This window comes from Cololabis saira, chromosome 18 (assembly GCF_033807715.1).
Source record: "Cololabis saira isolate AMF1-May2022 chromosome 18, fColSai1.1, whole genome shotgun sequence".
Lineage (NCBI taxonomy): Eukaryota > Metazoa > Chordata > Actinopteri > Beloniformes > Belonidae > Cololabis > Cololabis saira.
This window is the reverse complement of record NC_084604.1, coordinates 27,947,604-27,964,613: the sequence shown is the minus strand read 5'-3', so window position 1 is coordinate 27,964,613 and position 17,010 is coordinate 27,947,604. Positions and strand designations below refer to the sequence as shown.

The following is a 17,010-nucleotide window of genomic DNA, read 5'->3' as shown; positions in this document are numbered from 1 at the left end:
TGTCTGAGTCAGGATGTGACATCAGCAAAAGAGCGACTCTGACGGCGACTTCTTGTTCATTTTATTCGACCAGCAATGGCAGCGCAAACGTCTGCTCCGTGATCCAACTCTGACTTGCCGATGTTCATAAACCTGGTGGCTGAGGAGAGAATCAAAAAGGGATCTACACGGGCGATAAGGAACGACCAGATCTACCAGGTGCTCTGTCACTTCATAGCTGCTCGCGCTGAGACAAACAAAATAAAATAAAAAAGCGTTGCCACTTGAAGCTTCTTTCACTCTAATTTTTTTTACTTGATATCGAACACAAGCCACAGACCCAGCAGCACATATATCATCTCCTCCAGGTTCTACATCTTTAGTGTTGTCTTCTTCATTTAGATCACACAATCAAATATGTCACAGCAGCTTCACTCCAACCCTCCTACTTCTGCTCCAGGTGCTGAATTGTTATGGAAAAGAAACTAGACCAAGTTGAGTCGAGCCGAGCTGAGATGAGTAGAGCCGAGTAGGTACTAGTGGAAAATTGCCATAAGTTTGGCACATTTTTAGTCTTCCGTGGCCCCAAAGCAAATGTGACAGGGTTGTGTTAAAAAAAATCAAAAAACAATTGTAATGTCTCCAAGCTCATAATAGACAACAGCACTCAGAAGCACTTTATCAGATCTACGAATAGCCTGGGCTTGTCAACATCCACAGTGCAGCAGCCATTAGCACATCGGTATCTCAGCAGGATCAGAAATGATTGATTTTACCTCCGCTTGGTCCGCCAGAAATCCAGTGAGCCTACTATGGATGCTTAACTCTTAATTGAGTGTTTTTTTTTACCTTTAAGTCAGTTCAAGCGTCTCATTAAGCTTTGCTCTTTTGTAACAAATTGTTTCATGTCTTTCTACTTAAATTTATTGTGTGAAAGGTTTCCTAAATGTCACTCATAATTTATTGCAGCCTTAACAAGCATGACATTGAATTTGGCTACAATACACAATAAATTCATCAACGCAACTCTTGTGAGTAAGTACATGAAACCCACGTGTCTCTGAGTGATTGGCAGCGTTTATCTTTAAGTACTGCTCTGTACCCACGACGCCGTTCTTTATCTGAAGTCGTAAATTACTGCTCCGATTGTTTTCCTCACCGCCAACGCGCTTCTTTTTTTGTTAATACCTTAGATGCCCCTGAGATTGTGATTTAAAACACATTAATTGTTAAGATTAGGTTTTAATTAAAATTGTATTATTAAAAAGAATACACTTGCTAATAAAAAAGTAAATGAGGAAAGGTTGTTTATTTGGCTGGGAGGAATGTTGAGAAAGGAGTTAATTTTGCATCGCTTTTTATTCTGTGTTGCTTTGCGGCCGTGTGGAAGGTAAACGGGTCCGCGGAGCTCTGGTGGAGGAGACCACAGTGGGTGTTGGAGAACTAAAGCAGGGAGGAAATGAGTGGAAGTAGCGCAGATGATTTGAAAGAGGAGACAAAGAGATAGAGTGGGTAATGAAGACTGGAATGTATTCTCGATGCAGAAAAATGCAGTTGCCCGCCTTTTATTTTCTCTCCTTTGGCGACAGAAACTTTCACAGCTTTAGGGTAATGCCACATGGTGTCTTCTCATTTTCTTCCCTTTCTCTCCGGCTCCTTGTAGTGAAGATGTATGAGCGTATGTGGAGGAGAGCACTCGAGGAGGCAGCCAGTCGAGACGAGACGTCTAAAGATGGGAAAAAGAATCTGATAAGAACTGCCCATCCAATATGAATGAGCCTTTAGTGCAACATAGAGCATGCATAGTTCCAGTTCAACTCGAGAGCGCGCACACAGTCGTGATGCAGCGAGATGTCCTTGCAGTGGCAAGTGTTTTGTTTCTCCTTCTTTTTGAATACACATTTAAATATATATGTATATCCATCCATTATTTCATAGGGACCAGATACGTGCATTAAAAAAAATTAAATCAAAACAAGGAAAGTGATTGGATGAATCTCCACCTATAAGGGTGGAAAATTCAGGGATTTGGATCAGCAAAGGACTGGCGGTCCCAGTCAGCGAGCAGAACCCGACTCTGTTGATCCGTAGTCACACCTGAAGCCTGTCGTGAAAATTAAACTGGGCCTCCAGTGTAGAGCAAAAAAAATAAAAGCGAAAGGTGAGACTTGAAATCCGACACCTAATTTGAACTTATACCTCACGAGAGAGCGTTTTGACACTACTGAAGTCTGACAAGTGAGAAAAGCGACAGAAGTGACAATTACAGTAGACTTTCTGCTGCCCCGAGACGCAGACCTAGGTCGTGGTGTGGTTGCCATGGTTCCAGACATTACAGTAGTAGAAAACGTGATGCAGGTGGGACCAGCACACATTCAACGCAGAGCAGGAAACGGTCTTGATGACCTTTTGTAGAATGTAACAAACGAAAATTCAAGGAATGAATGTTCACAGCAAGCTTTTCTTTTCTTTTTTTTTTTTTTTTACTGATTGATCCCAACTTTTGTATTCTGCCCACAAACCAATAGCTTGGAGACTGATAAAATTGATTCTTTTGCGACTGCCGTCTCCTGAATCTTGCCTCACAAACCAAAGTCTATCGCTGGAAAGCATCACATTTTCACTTCAAATGACCAAAACAACTTTGAATTATTATTTTTTTAAATAGCAGTTTTGTAAAACTTTTATTTTTCACAGTTATTTTTTAACAAAAACAATAATCTTGGGAAACTGTTAATTGTCTGAACTCTACCCTTGATGGCAGTGATATTGTCTAAAAAGGGAGAGTAGGATTTACTACAAATGTTTAAGAGGCCTTTTTGTGGCTGCTAAAATTGCTAAAAAAAAAAAAAAGGATAGAAAAAAAGGCACTACTGTTTAGTTTGCCTGTTCTGAATCACTGTATAAGATTGATGGTGCAACACGGCACACTCCAAAGATGAGGACCTCCGCTGTCTGCAGATTTAAATTACTCCCTCTAGTCAAGAAAACACAGAGATTCTTATTTTCTTGTGACCGCACAAACAAAATCATTGTTATGAAAATTATCTGGCATATCTACCAGTAGATTTCCCCAAATCCTCAGGGCGTACCCTTAAATCAGGCATCAGAATCTTCCGCGGATCCGCGGAATTCCGCGGATTTTGGTCTCAGCAAAAAAATTCCGCGGAACGGGGAAAAAAAAAAAAAAAATCCCCCAAACAACGGACTCGAAAACGCGATGCGCCAGGCCAGAAAAGAAAAAAATAATATGCAAAAAATAAGCGACGTATCTATCCATTCATTCAGAAATCAAAAATCATTTCCATTTGGGAGCTGTCATATGAGAGTTTTAATCAGGGACTGTTTTGTGTACACGCGCATTGATCTGAGTGCACCGGTGAGGAGAACGGCGCGGTGGCGCGGAAAGTAGTCCCGGCTGAAATGTTAACAAGTTGTAAGTGTGTGACAGAGCGGTGAGCATAAAAAGGAGTAATATTGTCCGGTATTCTTCTGGAAATAACCTCCACAGGAGCCTCTGTGCGGTGCTGACTATGTAATGCAGTGTTTTGCGGTGTGCTTTACATTGAAATGACTGGAGGCAACACGTTGCAGCAGTGAGTGAAGCCTGAATTATGGTTCTGCGTTAAATCGACGCAGAGCCTACGGCGTAGGGTACGCGGCGACGCGTGCCGTATTATGTTATCAAAATGCATCATTCTTTGCATCATTCTTTGCAAAAATTCAGATTTTTTGTGTGTATTCTTGCCTTGATAAAAGATGTGATTATGGAGCTTTGAGACCACCAGAATGCACCATTTTGAGTCTATTTTTCAAAATTTTGGACCCCCCTAGAGGGTTCGGGCGCGTTGCGCCCTCACTCGTCCACGTGGAGAATTTTCCTCTTTTTTTGGGACAAGCCGTTCTGATGCCTGTTAAATGTAACATAAGAAACAGCTCTTTTTTCCCCTTTGTATTTCATTGCACCCTTATTCGGTCCTATTTACATGTCAAGCCAAACATTATGGCAGACTCATTTTCCCATAAAAGTCTTTGTGGCTACTTAGTTTCCATATTTGTGACTATTTTCTGATTGTAATTTTAGCTATCAAGGGTACAAGAGAGAAACAGATTAGAGCTTACTTGGCCCACTTATGCATCCGATACTATCACTTCCTCATTGTGACTCAGACGACGGACAGTTGCACTTTTTTTTTTCTTTCTGTGTCTTGTTTTTGTTTTGTCTTCTTTCAAATTTAATGTGCACATCCTGTCGGGTACCTCATGTGTGCGTTTGTGATCAAGCCAACTACGAGGCACTCTACAGAATCAGCTACACCTTGTTCATCAGTCCACTGGAGTGGAGATTAAAGGCATGTACGTGCATGTCTTTGAGTGACTGATTATGTGCCTAATTGTTTGTGTACAGCTTTGGTGCCATATTGGACCTGCTAATCTGGCTGTGTTTGCCTGCTGCTTAGTGAGTTCATCCCCGTCTCCCTCACTTCACGTCTTGCCTTTGTTTGCTCCTCTGCGTCACAACCCAATTTTTATTTTTGTTTTTTGGCCTTACAGCCTCTTCCACTGTCACTTTCAATCATGTTACGCTGTAAGCAAAGATTGTTTGGTGTTTGTGCGTGTGCACACTCGGTTTGGCATCCTGCTTAAGCCCAGGGACAGCCAGGGTAGAGGGACGGGAAACAGAGCCTGAGGAGGGATGAGAGAAGGATGAGAGGAGGAGGAAAGGAGATAGTTGCGTGTTGTCTGGCATTCCAAAGAAGCTTTATGATTTAAATGATAAAAGAAGGCTTGGCCATGAATTATGCATTAGGCATTGTACGTGTACGGTAATTCCAATTAAACTCTCAGTAGGGTTTAGCTGAAGGAAGGAGAGTACAAAGAAAGATGTGCAAAGGAAATGAGTGACACAGCACACCAATGAAAAACAAGGGTGCAGAAAACTGACCTCTCCAATCAGGCAACATCTAGTGGCCTCTGAAAACAAGCAGTGAAGACAACCTTGTCTGTCTTTGACAAGGTAAGATGGCAAGATATGAGAAGATATAAACACGAGTGAGAGGGGGGGGTTGGACCTCTTAGTGCTGCAGTTTGATGTGTCAGTTTTCTTGTCACACCGAGTGTTTGTTCCCTCACCGTACACACCCACTGCGAGTCTGAGCACACTCACACGCGACATAAAGATGCCTCTTGTTTTTGAATTCTCTGTTGAAGCAGACTCTGAGAGAAGCTTTTGAGGGGATTTGGAGGGGCTTCTTATTCTTACACACTCGCCTGCACTCAAAATACACACACTCAGGACAGGTTTCAGTCTCTCAGGGCTATTGAACTTTGATAAAGAAACAAGGGCATGATGGATTTGTTCCCTCCACAATCAGGTTGGATTTCCGCTGATCTGTTTGTGAAGCCGAGACTGAAAAAGACAGCTGGGTGAAATCAAGAAAAACTCAGAGGGGAGAGAGAGACGGGAAGATGGGGAAGATTGCATTGTGGAGAAGTCTACAGCTCTGTCAGACCTACAGCAGATTGGAGATGTAGTAATTGTCTTTTTCACAACAGTCCCTGAATGAGACACAGAAATCCCACTTTCTCCAGGACCGCTGGTCTTCAGCTGAACCCGACTCATCACATAGACTGTTGTGGATCACAAGAAAACTGTCAAGTCCACATTTTTGTATCCCTTTTTGGTGTTAAATTACAAAAGGACAAAAAAAAAGGTAATAGTCAAAAAGCAATTGCACAATTTTTCTATGTGCAATTCAGCTTTCATCAACCATTTTCCTGCATTGTGGATCAATCCCAGTTTAATCCCAGTTCTCGGAGAAAAAGGGATATTAATGGACTCTGCTTAAACCTCAAATGTTTTAACATTAAAAACACATTTCAGTTTGTGGCCTTTATAGTTGTTCCTGTACAGGTTTTGTGATTTTTAGACGGAGACAGTAGCTGTTTTCCCTTGTTTGTTAACCCTAACAAAGCAGAATGAGCTAACCTTCAAACAACTTTCTTTTCTTTCCTTTTTAGAGGTGAAGTGGGATCTTGACAAAGCTTTATTTTGAAGTTACAATTGGCACAAATAACTGTTTTATTATCTGAAATGATATAGCTGTCTTTATAATCAAATGTTGGGAGGGGGCGAGCATATCTGTCCAGAACGTCAGCAATCAGAACCACTTAATCCCTCCGATGCCCCCTTCACTTATTTCCAACTATTGTTACTAAGATGCAGTGTTTTCTTATTTATTCTAATATTGAGTTTTTCACCTTGGGGCCTCAGTAGGATTGCCTTTATCTGTGATTTAGCTGCAGATATAATTTAGATGTGGAGTATCGAGCTTTGTCATTAGGCCGTGTTGTCTCGCACTTCATACTTGGAGTAAGGGGCTGTGCCTGAAACGTGACAGCTATTCATGCTGAAAAATAGACATAAAGCAGTCCACACGGCTCTGATATTGCGATTGCCCTCGATCCCTCTACATCTCAGCCGATATTTCTCATCTATTTTCAGCTCAACTGTCAATCTGACTGACTATAAGACTTAAATCTGCTGTCTCTCTCGACACTGTCAAACTGTAATAGCCTAGGAGATCTGTGTGTCTGTGTGTGTAGAAGTCTACAGCGGTGTGGTATGCGTGCAGATGTCAGTACGCATGGAAGACCAAGCCTGTGTTTGAGTTACGTACCGCAGGCTTCATCAGCTCTTTTCAGGCAAAATTAGCCAGTAGTGACAGAATTCCTGCCCATGTATTTAAAATGTTGTCTTTTTCCAATCTTTGCACTTTTCTCCTCCTTTGTTCGCAGTACACAGCAATAAGACAAAATCTCAGGAGTCCAAATGGTACAAATCAGTGGTGTAAAGTAACGAAGTACAAGTACTTCGTTATTGTACTTAAGTAAGATTTTTGAGAATTTGTACTTTTATTGATACTTTCATTTTACTGTACTTTTACTTTTACTTTGTTACATTTTCAAGGAAAAAATCGTACTTTTAATCCGCTTTATTTAAAATTGGACATGTCGTTACTCGCTACAAATTAAAGAACAGCACAGCGGGGGCTGATTTATGGTTCCGCGTTACACCGGCGCAGAGCTACGGCGTAGGTTACGCGGCGACACACACACTACGCCGTATCCTACGGCGTAAGGTGTGTGTCGATTTAAAGCGGAACCATAAGGCGGACGGGAAGGAAGGAATATACCAAGAAGGAGCCGAATCTCCCGGGAGAGTTGCGCCGCAGAGGCGGGCCGGAAGGCCGGAGGAACCGCCGTCGCGTCGAGTACCGATGAGGACTGAAGCCTGAATTATGGTTCCGCGTTAAATCGACGCAGAGCCTCGCCGTAGGGTACGGGCCCTGCGTTGGTGTAACGCGGAACCATAAATCAGCCTTGAGCGGCAGCCGACGCGTGTCCATGCGCATCATTCTTTGATTCCACCCCTTCTAAGGTGGTTTTGGCATTTAAAAGTTCAAAAGTCTCATCCTTTATCACCTGGGGTTGCTTAATGTTGTCACTGCATATACAGGCTGGGGGTGGACCTGTCAGCGGGGCCAATGGGGTACAGCAGCAGTGATGAGCAAGGGAGAAATTAAAATGGGATAATGGAAACAAACGCTAAAGGGGTCAGAATAATATCACCATTATTTAGAGTTGTAAGCAAATTCTTGGATTCTTCATTTCTTTGCAATCCTTTTGAAAATAATTTTGTACTTTGAATTTTGTACTTTGTACTTTTTACTTTTTACTTTTGTACTTAAGTACATTTTACACCATGTACTTTTGGTACTTTATTATATTTAAGTTGAGGTACTTTTATACTTTTACTTAAGTAATGTTCTTAATGGGTAATTTTTACTTTTACTTAAGTAATTCTCAAGCAGACAATTTGTACTTTTACTTAAGTACAATATTTTTGTACTTTTTCCACCTCTGGTACAAATACAATGGAGCTCAAAGTGACTGCTTGTGACGCTTTATTTGTTGTGCTGCAACTCTGAGTAGTTCCCTCAGTGACATGCAGGTGTAACGTCTACAGCATCCACAACACTGACACCTGCATCTATCCTCGCTGGTGCATGATGTTAAATCCCAATTAAACCAGGTATAAACATATTATATATCTCATTTATGGACAACACCTGGTAGTTTCACATCACTGACATGTGTATTCTGGGTTTCCTGTTCCGAGGACAGCCAAGCACAGCAGCAAGCTCTTTCACGATTACAACCACAGTTAAGTGGCTCTACGGTCACACTGTAGCTCGACTAGATCAATTCCTTGTATACAAGCACGGGAAGGGAGTTAATTTACTGACTATATGTCCATTTCTGCTGCTGTAGATGGGCATGTTTTCACCTGGGAATTTTCCTGTTGACCTGCTACGTCAAATGCCAAAAAGAACAGTTGAGATGGCAGCAAATTGGTCAACTTTTACCATATAATTCATAAGCTGCATGCTTGAGTGATTTTACAAATAAGAGTAAACCTGCTTCAGGGACTGAGGAGCACCTAAACTAGTTGGAGTCCAGTAAAAGGCATGCCTGCAGGAGTAATTAATCTCCCAGTTGCATTATCTATGATTATAGTGTTTATTCTAGAAGTCTGGTTTAGTTAGGTCGTTTTCACATCTAATAGTCACATCTAATTGGTACCAGTGTTGTGCAAGTTCATACTTCTCATGAACTAGTTAAAAGTTCAGTTCACATAGTTTAAAAATGAATAATTGACGTTCATAGTTCACCATTTTCACTTTGAACTAGTTCAAATTCACTTCATTTCAATATTTTTAGGTGAGAAGTACGAATGAAACACCACCCTATCCTAAAACTATTCACTGTATACAGAACAATCATGTATTGTCCTAGTGGCTTTCAACTTTACTCAGAGGCTGTAAATCTCCAACAATGTAGTCCATTATCAGTTTGTCTCCCTGTTGCTGGGAAATCAACCCCCTGGAAGCTGCAGGCGGTGTGACTGGAGTCGTTTGAGGCTGTTGGCAGGGAGTTTTCTTGGTCATTCCTGATGACTTTTTTGATTGTCAAGGACTTGCAGATATTTTCTCACACTGGACAGATGCTTAAACTCCACATGACGTTTCAAATTTGAAGTTGACGAGGCAGATGTTCAGACTTGTTTTATCAGCGCAGGTGGACATAATTTGCACAGAAAGGTGAGATTTTTACCGTCGGGAGACAATGTGTAAAATTCCCGCAGAAAATGATAAGCGGATCATCATCCGACGGCTCGCCGACGCTGCGTCCACAACGTCTCTCTTCACCTGTCATTCGTAAAGACTGCACCGTTGCCATGCGAGCTGGTCCCATTGCTATGCTAGTGTGTGCACTGCATTGTGGGTAAAGTAGTGTGAAGTCGTCGTCTCATCGAGTATTTAAATGTGTGCACTGCCCGCTGGTGAAATGTATTCCGTAATAATTGGACCTAAACAGTGAAGCTGAAACTCACATAATCTGAACAGTTCAAATTCCAGTTCTTTATTTGCAAATATGTTGCGTTCAGTTCAACGTTCTTACAGAAATGAATGTATTCAATGAACGCGTTCATGCACAACACTGCTTGGTACGATTGGGAGCTCTGCTCGATTGGAATTGCAACATTCAGCTTGTCGGAGTTTGCTTTCACAATGCCCTTTCTGAAACGAATCGAACCCTTTGAGCAACATATTCCCCTCCTCGCCTGTGGTGGTGCGCAACACCAACAATTACTGAAGGAGACTCCAAGACAAACAACGAAGAAGAAAACTTTGTTGGTTAATATTGCGCTCCGTCCCCCCAGTTAGTTTTTTCGTCAGACCACACTTCTATCAGAGCTTTTACCTCATGTTCACCCCACGTTTGACAGCTAAACATTTCACAGTGAAATTGCCCTACACACATTTGATTGTTTACCCACAATGCCCTGCATTGTTGTCCACTTTCCTGACTGAGACCTAGTGTGCTTCTCAAATTGTGCATTCACACCACCCCAAACAAATCAGACTTTCTGAGCAAACGAACTCTGGTCCGTTTAAAATGGACCACACGGGGCTGGTGTGAACCTGCCCTTCGACTACCAGAGCCTTTCAGGTCCAGCCACAGCAGAGTCCACACATGCTAAGAAACTCATAGGTGCTACAAGGTCACAGAGCTCAAAGGACAATTCATGCCTCTTGTTTGTCTTTAAAAGTTGGTTTTGTGAACTACCTAATTATAAACTTGCTTCTTTACGACATGTAGCTAAAAAAAAAAACAATGTCTTTTTTTTGTTTTTCTCTCTCTGCTGGATATGATGACAATGTGCCAGTTTATAACAGTTTTAAGCTGAAATCCAAAAGCCCTAATGATGCCTCTCTGTATTAACGCTTCACATCTCCTGCCCCAGTATATTCTGTTTTGGACCTGCTTACTGTATGTGGAACAAGCTTTCCCATAGCAGGCGGATGTTTATTTTACTCAAAATATGCACCAAACCACATGGGTTTTCTTTTTTTTTTACTTTTTTCCTCTAGTAACACCTAAAAGCCAGAAATGATTGGTTTTCATTAAAAAGTATGTTTTGGTCCATACAGATGAAAATTCGTGCCTCAAGCCCCACAATACGGTTTGACAAGCATGCACGAACATGCACGAAAATCAGGACACACCTGTATCATGTTGCAACTTAAAGAAAAGTCCCTTGGCGCCATGGCCGAAACCGAACAGGAAGTCGGCCATTTTAAATTAATCGTGTAATTTTGGCGCAATTTATGCCATTTCTTCGGCCGCTTCGACCGTAACGTGCACAAGGGGTGTTATACATCAAAATGTGCGTCTCAATCCTGCAACGACGCGCATTACTTTCAAAAGCGCCAAAGGCGTTACCATGGCGACGATAGACGCCAAAAAGCTCACCCCCCCTTCATCCAATTGGTCCATATTTGATCCTACTTTCTGCCATAACTTTTGAATGGTTTGACGTAAAGACTCGTGGGTGGTGTCATCAGACTCGGTATTGAGTACTTGGCCTTCATCGGCATGAATTAGCCCCACCCCTTTTTCTGATTGGTCGATATTTGATACATCCTATTTTTTGCCATACCTTTTAAATGGTATGGCATACAGAGTCGTGGGTGGTGTCATCAGACTCTGTTTTGACTCCTTCACTTTAATTGTCGCAAATTATCCCTGCCCCTTCTTCTGATTGGTCGATATGTGATACTTCCGATTTTCTGCAATAACTTTGAATGGTTTGACATAAAGACTCGTGGGTGGTGTCATTGGACTCAGTTTTGACTCCTTGAACATAATTGCTGCAAATTAGCCTCGCCCCTTCTTCTGATCGGTCGATATCTGATAGTTCCTACTTTCTGCCATAACTTTTGAATGGTTTGATATAGAGAGTTGTGGCTGGTGCCATCTGCTAAATGTCCAGCCCTGAAGAATCTACATACAAGTCATGCAAGCTTCCACTGCAGCCTGAACGTGCACAAGGGTGCGAGGGCCCGTTCATCGCTGCTTGCAGCTTTAATTTTTCTTAGACCTGGTTTTACTCAGAGGTCAAAGTAGACGAGAACCGACCACAATATGCTCCAGTAGAAGATTCTTAGACAGAAAACCAGTCGCAGCAGCAGGAAAACACGTTTGCTAACATCCTATCTTAGGATATTTGAGTTTGTTGTGTTGTGATCTTCTATTGTAGGTAGATGAAGTGATCTCCATCTTCTCCATTTCTGTAAGACTTTACTTTTTTACATTATTTTCAAGGAATATGTTTTAGTGGCAATAATTGTTTTATTTGCCATCACTGCACCTCGATCCCACTATAATTAGATTAAATCTTTGGTGTACTTGCCTACAGGCTGTTTCAACACCCCACCCCTCCTCCTCCGATACACTCATCTATGCTCTTTATAAGTGCAGACCATTTAACATAATTGGTGTCTTAGCTAACTAAGTAATTGTTATATATAATAATTGTTATATATAATAATTGTTACGTCTACCACACAAATAAACATTATCAGTTTTTTTTCCCCTCTAAATCCTTGAGGAATATACATTAGTTTTCCCTTTTATCCTAAAATGTTTAAATTCATCTTTGAAGCTACACAGCTTAGAAACAGTCCAGCACAGCTCCAGATATGTCATATTGAAAATGTGTTCAGGGCCTCTATTGAGGCAGCGCAATGAAAAGTTTGATGCTAGAATGTGAAGGTTTTTTTTGAAGTTCTTCAGTCTGGGTCTTGTGTGTATTCAGCCCTTGGAAGCAGTCGGTGCGCTTAAAAATGTATGTATGTGATGCTTTGAGTGCTTGTCAGCCTCTGTCTTCTCTCTGGCTTGCTCCATCCATCGGCCTTCACCATAGAGTCTCCAAACTCCTGCTTCTTTATTGTCTTTCATTCTCTTAATACTCATTATGCCCAAATGACCTCATCTATGCTCATTCCTCCGCCTCATCTTGTCAGGATTGTCGTGATTCTGTCTCTCAGCGGACGACCTGGAAATGAAACTAACAAGTCTGCCTTACATAATATATCTCTATAGGTGCCATCTGTCAGGTTTGGATTCCTTTGCTCCCAAAGTAACCATGCACTTGTAGTCTACGTGCATAGAAAGTGCATACAAATTGAGTGTACTAACGTTCCAGCTCTTCTAACATTGTGATTAAATGTGACCAATAATTCCACCAGGGGACAGTGTCATTGTCGATGACAATAGCTGAATGTCTCTGAACTCTCATGTGAGGCCTTCACATCCCACCATCACATCCTATTGTGCTTCTTAAAAGGATGAAGTGCCCTTCAAAGGGAGGGTTAAAAAAAGAGAGCAAGGCTCACTTAGGGACGAGAGATTTCAGAGGTAAGGAGGAGAGACTCATCTGGCTCCGTTTATCATCTCCACAACAGAGGAGAAGATGCGGGATCCACATTTATAATTGATCTGCCTCGGCTCCAAAAATACCCCGACAAGGACTGGCTGTTGTCTGAATGCATGTAGAGTTGCGCAAGTGCAAGCTTAATAATGGAGAGAAGGCAAACAGGTGAGAGGTTGCAGAGAAGATGGACTGAGTCACAGTAAGAGGCAGAGAGGCGACATCTCAACCCCGGCACTCATGCCTGCTTCTGCACGGCCTGTGAGCCACTTACCCAAGCCCTCGCGGCATTTAGTTGGTTGAATTTGCATCTAATTCATTGATGTAAAGAGGCGGATGATGGGATTAAAATATTACATAAAGGTCTGTTTATGGATCTGGGAGCATGTGCACCGAATTTAATTTTGAGAACGTTTTCTGCTCAAAAACAACAACAAGCGCACCGATAGAGGAGGAAGGGTTAGTGTGTGTGGGTAAAGGTTCATGTCAGGGGAGCGGTGGTCAGCCGCAGGGTCAAAACTGGATGGGATGTGAAGCTTTGACCCCCCCCCCACCCCCAATCGGGTTTCTTCAAGCATTTGTGACATCACTCGCAGCTCATAAATGCTGCTGCTGACGCAGGAAGCTATAAAACATCCCATGTCTGTGGACCTCTGTGCCTGCTAAAACTACACAGTTCAGTTTTTCACCTGGCAGTAAGCTTGAAATGGTATATTGAATAATATCCGGCATAGATTAAATGTCTCGATGCCAGATTTATTGCTGTTTTTCTTGGCACAAGCTTTTTCCGAGATGAAAAAAGGTGTTTTTTGGAGGGTTTTTTTAAGTCAAAGTTATGTTTACGCTTTCTCCCTCCCGTCTTCTTTTTTTTCCTCCAGGAGACGGCCGCCTCCTGCGATGATGAGCTGCTTTCGTTACTCCTGGATGCAAACCTCTTGGTGGGATGCATCTCGTCAGCGCTGTACCCCGTACTCAGCGCCCACATGCTGTCCCACCAGCAGGAGGGCGGCTGGGACGTGGAGAAGGCTGCCGCGGAGCTGGTGGCGGCAGGACACGGACCCGAGGCAGGTTCCCTGCTACTGGCTCACCGTGGGACCCACCAGGGCCAGTTCACCTTCAACTCTGCTTTGGCCGTTCTCAGGAAGTGGCTGTGATGGGAGGTGGGAGGAAGAGGCAGGGGCGCGGGAGAGCAAGCAGCAATCAAGGACACGTTGAGAGAGGATCAAGATATGAAGAAAATATTGTCAAGCCACAATAGAAGTTAAATCAGTCCATATTTTTTGCATTTTGTTCTGTAATCAGGTTTAGAGCTCACCACAGAAGATATGTCAACAGCAAACGGCAGCGTGTGCCTTGAAGCTGTAAGATGTGACACGTTTAATGCTGAAACATCTGCTCTATTAGGAGCACACACACACAAATGCACAAACATAACCTCCGCTGTCACTCACTCATGAATGGATGTTCAGACAGAGGGCTAATCAGAAGCTGCACGGGCTGCTTGCATTTATTTTCTATGTGCCCTGAGTCCTATTGTGTGATAAAGTAATTGAGCAGTAGCCGGGAAGCGGTGGGTGGATATTAGCCTATTGTTCCATGACAGGTTTGCCTCTTTAACGTCCCCTCGTTTAACGCCCTGCCTCTGCGTCATTGTTTCTCCCCAATAATATCTAATTAATTCCTGCTAAACAAATTAGCCCCACAGCTGCCACGCGCCCTATGTGTGTGTGAGTGAGGAACAAACATGTATTCTTGTGTTTATGTGCAACTTGATGCTGTCAGCATGTTTTTGTTCCAGCTAAATCAATGGAAGACTAAATCGTGGTTTTTTGTCTTTCCCACCTTTCAAACCTGTAATAAAGACCAATCTTATGATTCATTATGTTTTCATTTTTATTGTTTTCTAAGTTCTGTCTTCATAATAGTTCACTCAGAAATGTGCTCCACGTATTAATGTTTGTTGGTACACGTCTATGGATTTCCAGTACATCTTTTCTTGAAGGAAAAAAACAAAACAACTTTCAAGATCTTTTAACCTTTTTACCAACTTTACTTTTCCTTTGAAAGATGTTTTACTTGTAAGATTTGATCCATCTCATAACGATTCCATTCAAAACATTTGTGCTATAATTGCAGCATTTTTACATTGTTCCAAAGATAATTACAGCTATTTAATCCAAACAACTATTATGTGTTTATGCTAGCCCTCAAATGCACTTTTTATGGAGTTGCACATCGAGAGCATTTCATCGTTTTACAGCAGTTTACTGAAGTGTTTTCACTGATCATAACGCACTACTCTGGGTGATATGAAGCAACCAGGTGCTGCTGATTAATGGGTCAGCTGATGTCAAAAGCAGTCATGTTTTTTTTCTTCTTCTTCCACAGATAAATGCTAAGATTAAAGATGGTTGTCTTGCATCATCGATATTTGGATGATTACATCGGAAAGTAATTCATCTCGTTTCCCTCTGCATTAGAGATTGTTTTTTTCTGTTTTAAGACTCTTCAAATTTAAAGCAGTAACTCAAGATTATGTTTACTGCAGGTCCACATTGTGTCCACATCATAATGGAAATAGATTTTTTTTTTTTTCAAGGTTTTAAGTTACAGGGTTTTTAAGTAAAGCATAACTTAAAGGTAGGGTAAGTGATCTCTAACGCAGAACATTGTCTGTGAATATCTCCTCACCATAACTGGAAACGGGGTTTTTAGATTGGATCCCGCTATTATCACTGGATGGTGAACGCGTGTTTAACGTGCATTGGTAATACAAACGCAAGGCATGTTAGTTGTCGCCTCGTGCCTGAAGGCGAGTTGAGGGCAGTGAATCGAGAGGCGTTATCTGCGAAACATAGCGTAACCTGTGTGGGCGTGTACAATGGCGTATTATACCTACAGCATCAAGATCTATACACCATCAGACAGGTGTTATTTTCAAAACATGGATGGATGAACACCGATATAAACGTTTTTTGGATGGGTTTGGCTTCTTGCAACGCCCTGGTTTGTCATTTTTGTGTCCACTTGTTCAAACAATGGACCATCCTATGTGGTTCTGGACTTGCGCCGGTTCGTGGCGTCCTCGGCTCTGAGGCTGAGCAGCTCACAAATCTCCTCGTCTCCCCAGTTAATCATCTTGAAAACATACGCCCCACCTTTGACGCCCTGCTACCGTTGTTACTCTCATCAGCTGTTTCCTTATTTTATAAAATAATGATAATACATTTTAAAACAACCTCCCTTCGTGGGTTGTACTCAGGTTACGTCATCAACAAATCCCTCCCACGACCCGCCACCTATGTGTTAGTTCTGTTTACATTAGACCTGACTAGCGGTTAAGAATACCCTCGAAGGCGAGTTATTCGTGGGGCAGCTTGACACGCCATCCCCCGTTGGTCAATGTAAAAAGAACAGGCGTGTTAAATGTGGGGTATCAATGTAAACGGGGCTAAAGTGGGAGCATCCCTATCTCCCAAACCATAACTAACTTTTCTCCAGCCAATCACCACAGGGGGAGGGTTCATGTCTGCTTGTGCAGGTAAAAGAGGAGCAGAGGGGGCGGTGGCTTAGGAGAGGTCATGGGAGCGTTTTTTTGGGAAAGTGAAAAGAGGATCAACCTCATTGTGTTTTGTTGATATTCGATTTCCAATATCAAAAGACATCATCCAGAAATCCCCTGCCCCACCTTTAAATAAAATCAAGAGTGACAGGGTTTGGATGGAAGTTGATAATGCAAAGGATGTGAATTTTTTTCTTCTTTTTTTCTCTATTCTTTTTGTGTATTTTGGTCATTAAGGTCATTTTTGTCATATTTTTTATTTCCTATTTTTTCTTTCAGATTTGAATGCTAGATCATTCACATCCATACTTACTAGCAAGGGACATATTCTGTCACGCCTTTGCCTTCTGCACATTATTGTGCCCTAGCAGGTCTGGTTTTTTGTTGTTCTTTTCTTATAGTCAAAATAAATTGGTATTTTAAGACTCACAAGAAAATATATTACACTGAGGTGGTGGTGCACAGTATTTCCTACTGACAAACTGTGTAATTTCAACTTTGTAAGTGTACAAAAAGTGTATGAAGAGGACTGTTTTTACTGGCAGTACCTTAACTTGCATCAAGTTGAATGTTGTGCAAACTGCTGTACACAGATGTGAAAGGAGGATAGTTCATGGTCTCTCCTTCC

The 17,010-nt window shown here is 42.0% G+C and overlaps 1 protein-coding gene across 2 annotated transcripts in view; it reads left to right on the top strand.

Annotated features, from left to right (window-relative positions):
• Positions 1-14,712, top strand: part of nbas (NBAS subunit of NRZ tethering complex) — a 194,915-nt gene extending 180,203 nt beyond the window's left edge. For both annotated transcript variants that reach the window (XM_061746583.1, XM_061746582.1), the window contains exon 53: positions 13,699-14,712. In XM_061746583.1, coding sequence (XP_061602567.1) covers positions 13,699-13,974 — 276 coding nt within the window. In that variant the 3' untranslated portion in view covers positions 13,975-14,712. The remainder of the gene's footprint in view (positions 1-13,698) is intronic.
• The last annotated feature ends 2,298 nt before the right edge of the window (positions 14,713-17,010 follow it).